At 30.1% G+C, this 6372-nt stretch overlaps 1 protein-coding gene across 1 annotated transcript in view; it reads left to right on the plus strand.

The window, feature by feature from the left end:
• The first annotated feature begins 1975 nt into the window (after positions 1–1975).
• LOC106472286 (transmembrane emp24 domain-containing protein 1-like) overlaps positions 1976–6372 on the plus strand; it is a 9094-nt gene continuing 4697 nt past the window's right edge. Inside the window, exons 1-3 of the mRNA XM_013932918.2 lie at positions 1976–2187; positions 3594–3715; positions 5589–5769. Coding sequence (XP_013788372.1) covers positions 1981–2187; positions 3594–3715; positions 5589–5769 — 510 coding nt within the window. The 5' untranslated portion in view covers positions 1976–1980. The remainder of the gene's footprint in view (positions 2188–3593; positions 3716–5588; positions 5770–6372) is intronic.

Consider the following 6372-nt stretch of genomic DNA (forward strand, 5'->3'; position numbering starts at 1 on the left):
GCCCCCACAGCTGAAAGGGCGAGAATATTTCGTAGGACAGTGGATTCGAACATGCGACACACAGATTGCGAGTCGAGCGCCCTAACCACCTGGCCATATAGATAAGTAGGAATTTCTCAAATCTATAAAAAAATAGTAAGGTGCTTATAACAATTGAGTCTCATTTAGTTTATAACTTTGGACCTGAATAATAAATATACTGGAAGATAGAACAATGAAAACTGATAAAAGGTATTATTTAAGCCTCTACTAAATAAGTTCATGAAAACCCTTTTTCGAATACATTTGCAGATACAAGAGATAGCATTGATATTGACCTACGAAATGGAGGTAAGTCAGTGCGAATCGTAAGGATGATGTGATGTCAATACTGAAACGTCTATAATGTATTACAGTTAAAATATGTGGATATGCAATTTATTGTAAAAATGAAGACAGATCTTTAAAGTTAAGTTGATGTCGAGAAGGTCTATTAGCGGTGATAAAAAGGATCATTTATGTAATGTATCATATACTTTAAAAATCGGAAACGCAAAAGTTTGTCATCCTAACTAGCTTTTCAGTTCCATGCTACAATAACAAGATATTAACTATCCACTGAAATGATCAAACTTATTGATAATTTTTCAAACGAAGGATCTGCTAATGAAGAAGGATTCATTTTCAATGTTACTTCTGATACTGGTCTTTTTTTGTTTTTAGTTAAGCACAAAGCTACAAAATGGACTATCTGTGCTGTGCCTATCACAGGTATCTAAGCCCAGATTTTAGTGTTATATGCCTTTAGATTTGTCGCTGAGCCACTGGGAGGCGATGCCCATCTAGAACAAATTATTTAAATATCCAATCTGAAGAATAAAAACGAATTAAAATAAGTTATCAACTAAACCTACGACTCTGACTTTGTTTGTATCAAGTAATCTATTTATGGGAGGTCGGAAGTGTGTCATAAATTGATAATAGCTTATAAGTGTCTTTTAAAAGTAATCATATTATATTGGTAACAACTTGTTTTATTTATCTTGTGATGCACAGAGAATCGAATCCTACTAAGCACTAGCGGCAATCTTCCGTGATGTTGTTGTAACGTATTTTATCGTTGGGCAGGTTCTTTTGGATTATATAATACAAATAATACTGTGTCCAGTCCATGTAACGATAATGAATTAATTTATTTATTCAATAACATTGCCGCCTAGTGGCAAAGTGGTATGTCTGCGGACTTACACTGCTAAAAACTGGGTTTCGATATCCGTGGTAGGCAGAGCACAGATAGCTCTTTGTGTAACTTTGTGCTTAATAACATACAGACAACAACAACATCAATAACATTGCTACAAGCTACAGCCATTTGTAGGCCTAACATCCCAAAAAACATTTCAACAGATATTTCTAAAGTTATTTGCTTTACACTTACTCACGAACTTACTTGTAGAATTTCCTTATTAACTGATTGATAACAAAAGATTGATTCATTAATTAATTGAATCGTAGACAAATAAATGCAATAACTCTTATTGACTAAATCATTAATTGGCACTGAAATGAATAACTCAGTGACTGAATACTCATTGATTACTAATTTACTCACTGGTATCTCTATCATTATCGTTTTATTCTTACTGCACGAAATTTCTAGATAATACGTTATCGTCACGATTAGCTTCCTTTAGCAAACTGACATCTAAATTAAAATATTAAAAATGTCGCTTATAACAGTATACTTTGAATCAATGAAGTGTAAATACGTTTTTACTCAGTAAAGATATGCTTTATCATATATATATATATGCATGCTTGAACTGAAATTTTTATCAACATTTAGATATACATATATATATTTCGTAGTCATTTAATATTTACAGACATGAAATGTTTTATTTATTTTTTAACTTTATTATATTTTATAAATATTTTAATATAAAGCACCATTTTTTCATAAATCAACGTTAGACGTCGCAACGCGTATTGTAATTCAAAATGGTAGGAGGACGGGTCGTAGCATTGAATTCAAAATTTGTATTTGTTTTTTTAGCAATAATAACTTTTAATATTCGTGAGTTTTTGCAAGCAAAAGATGCAGCTGAAAATAATGAGAGCGAGCTCTCGATAACTGTAGGGCCTGGGAAGACAGAATGTTTTTATCAATTTGCTAAGGAAGATGATGTTATAGAAATTGAATATCAGGTGATTGATTTACTAAATTACTGATTATGTAGCGCATTTTTCCGAGAACAGCCTCTGCAACGTATGCTAAAAAACAAATTATATGTAGCTCCTAGCACTAAATTAGTTGTGTAGTGCTATATTTCAGGCTTATGTAGTCAGAGTTTTCATAAAAATAAGAAAAGTTATTAATTGCTACTTTTAAATTTTGTAAAAGTAAAACTGAAGTTTGAGATGAGAATATTTGGTGTATACAACTATAACTTATAAGTAGCTTATGTTGTAAAATGTCAGTAATCGTGTGTCTTAAGTTACAGAGTAAATGTCTTCATCTTTCACTTTCAGGCTTAAACTTAACTTTAGCAAGAACTTCAACTTTGGAAAATTAGAATGAATATAACTTATAAGTCACTTAAAATAACACATCAATGGGCCTTTTACTTTGCTTGGAAATGGCTTTCCTTATCATGTCAGAGACTAATTTTGGCCCTAAGTTACAAGTAACTTTACATTTAATATTTATTGTCTTTTTGTACTGTTGTGTAAAGAAATACAATCTAAAGAAAAGTTCAAAGCTTCCTATTTCAGTTGCACAGATGATATAAAAGTGAGTTTGTAATTATCCCTAAAAACTACAGCTATTTACATAGGTGTTACAGCTTTTCCAAAAAATAACATTCATAATCTGTATACCTGAAAGTATAGGGAAGTAAAAGGAGTACATAAATATAACTTGTGAAAATATAATTTTAGTTCTGATGGAATTATTTTTCATGTGTATGCACTTAAACATTTAATGAACATATTTAAAATAGCTGAAACTACCATTTGATTAATAATGACTCAAAGTAATTATTCACATCACACTTAATACAGCTATAAAATCAAGACCGATAATTTTTATTATATAGTTGTATATTACATATCATCATCATGAAAAATACAGTATTAAAACTCATGAGTTATTTTTAATAAAATAACTGCAAAAGTTCTCAGGATTATCAAGAATAAATGTTTAAAAGAACAAAAATTTATAGGATTGAAATTTGGCCTACAAGTAATGGCTGGGCCAGAAAATTTATTATTTTTGATGGAAGTTGTTTTATCTGTAGTGGGAATACTTAATGTATAAGTGCAGAAATAAACTTTCCATTGGTTTTTCTTGTCTATCAGATAAGTTTATGTACAAGCATTCTTTGAGACCTTAATACTAATTTGGGCAAATAAGTATATAACATATTAATTTTGCTATTCTTAAATAGAAAATTAGGTAACATCTCTATATTGAAAGCATTTACAAAGTTCTATTTGGAATAATACCATTTGTTTTTTCTCTTATGCATTAATTGTTTATACAGGTACATGTACTGTGTTTCTAGATTTACATGTTCTTACAGACTGTATTTTTTTTTTCTGTATAAAAACAGGTGCTTGATGCAACTTTCGGAGATATAGAATTAAGACGTGAACTAAACATCAACTTTTTTCTAAGATCTCCTACTAACAGAGAAATCATCTCTGACTTTATGAAAGCTGATGCTGTACATAGGTATGCTTCTTTGTATGATATGTTTAGGGTTTTCAACAGGTGCCAGGTAAATCAATCACCTACTCTGGCTAATTACATTTCATCTCCTCAACTACTTTGGTTTTGTATATTTTGTCTCCACCTGTTTTTTTCTTCTTGTTGTTTTATCCTGGATGAACCCAATCACCAGTGTCACTTTAAGTGTTACATTTTTATCCTCTCTTTGCCATAAAAAATAGTTTTCACATAATTTTGAAGTCATTTCTAATGCTTTAGAGCAAATGAGAAAAGATAATATATGCCATATGACCTTATATTACCATTATACTGTCAATGGTATGTGCTTAGTGCTCATGTCATGTAACAGAATATGACTGTGGTTTTATTGATTTTTGTAATAAACTGAACACAACTATATAAGAAAACCATTTAAAATTTACTTAGTAGTTTTGCGTACTTTAGAGGCATCATCGGAGCGATGAAAGGAACAAAGTTGATGTATGTATTCATTAAAGATGGAATGTTACACTCCTAGTGCAAATAAAGCTAAATCATTTAAATAAGTAATAGAAATTCAAACATTTATTGCCTTTTTATGCAGTTATTTCAGTTCATATTGTTGTTAGAAAAGACCAGAAAATTCAGGATCTCATGTTTCCAATAGTCTTGATTTTGAAAATTATTGAAAGAAAGGGGGGAAGCTATCCTTGGACCTCTTTAGGGGGGGAACATACCCAAGCTCCACCTCAAACATGAGTTATATCCCTACTTTAGTTATATCGTTATACCTACACTTAATTAAAAGTAATGAAAACCCTTTTTGCTAGATGTAAAATTTTCTTGAAGCATGCTTTTATTGTAAAATCAATGCTGATTTCAGTGTACGTGTATATAAACACTAATGCCTGATTTACCAAACACTATTCCAGTACATTCATTAGTATTGTAATAATTTGCTGATTCTATTGAAAGATGCCTTTTTTGTACTAAGATAATTAGTTTCCTTGCATGAATTTGTACTCAGAAATATTTCCTTTAATACAGAAGAGCTGCAGTAATGGATCACCACATTCAATTATACCTGCCATACGACATCAGTATTCGGCTTATCATATACTTTTCCAACACTTTTTTTTATGTAGCCCCTTAAGAATTTTAAGAATTATGGCAGGTATAATTGATTGTAATCTTACTTTGCCAGCTTATAAAGGGTGTTCACACTGAATCACTACATTACCTTGTTATCTAAGTAATAAACGAAGATTAATAATACAGTGATGTATTTTATAGCTTATCTTTATCGATTTCTGTTTTCTTTATGAATGTAATTTAATGTATTTTAACTTATAACCTTAGTTTTTTTTATCCAAACAATTTCTGATCCTTGTATGGTAACAAACGTATATTGCATTATTCTTTAAAAGAATAACAATAAATGACATTAGGAGCTCCTTAAGAGATATTACTAATTAGATATATGTATGTATATAGGTGTTGAACTCTTACTAGCATAGCTTAATAATGATTGTATTAAATCTTGATGAACAACATAGTAAGTAGTGGTTTCTATTACTGTAAAACTTTTCTTTATCAGATGAACATTTTTGTAATAATTGTCAGCACATTTATATGTAATAAGTGTGGATTTTCCAGATAGAGGACTAGTTATATGTATGTTTTTACTTCAAATTCTAATAATGCATCCTTACTTGACTACTGTATTACTGTAGGCTTTATAGTAATGAAATATATATATATATTTAAATTACTTCATTTCCTACTAGTACATCTGTCATCTTAATTACTAAATGACTATATGTATGTGTACAATATGGCCAGTGTAAGTGTGTGTAACAAATCATCATCCTTCATTGATTTCCTGTTCATTCCATAGGCATGAGGTAAAAGAGAGAGGAGACTATAAGATTTGTTTTGACAACACAAACAGCAGGTTTTCAACTAAATCTGTTTACTTTGAAATTTTTGTGGACTCAGAGGAAGAGGATCGATGGGATAATCTGGATGTCGTTTATCCACCAGAATTAATATATAATGATACAATAGAAGACATCAAGGTAAGTATGCTTATATTTTTTGGAATTTTAAATTATTATAAATTCTACTTGATGGTATGTTTATGGCCCACATGATATAATGAGGAAACATTTTGAAATTTGGATTAATTATATTGAATTAGGTAATAAAAATAGGAACTGTGAACCCATATGCACTTTACTTGAGAAGTCTTTTTTTTTTAGGGCAAAAAATATTTTTAAGCAAATATTATTGATCTTCAAGACTTAAAACATACTTTACATGTAAATCCACTGTAACTAATATTCTAATGCAAACAGATGTGCCCTCCATTGGCCCAGTGATAAGTCTAAATACTTATAATGCTAAAAACCAGGTTTTGATACCCTTGATGGGCACAGTACAGATAGCTCATTGTGAGCTTTGTGCTTAACTACAAACAAACAAACAAAATCAAATAGATGTAATTCCCTAAAGTTTCATTTAGTCTCAAATGATTCTATAATTTAAATTCTAAAAACTACAATACTTGAACATAGCTTTTATATGTGGAAACATCTGTTAGCTGAGTTCTTGCACAGAACTTAAAATAGAATGTTGATAAACACAAACATCAGCACATGTAGATATGTAGATCTTGAAAG

This window comes from Limulus polyphemus, unplaced genomic scaffold (assembly GCF_000517525.1).
Source record: "Limulus polyphemus unplaced genomic scaffold, Limulus_polyphemus-2.1.2 Scaffold5218, whole genome shotgun sequence".
Taxonomy (NCBI): domain Eukaryota; kingdom Metazoa; phylum Arthropoda; class Merostomata; order Xiphosura; family Limulidae; genus Limulus; species Limulus polyphemus.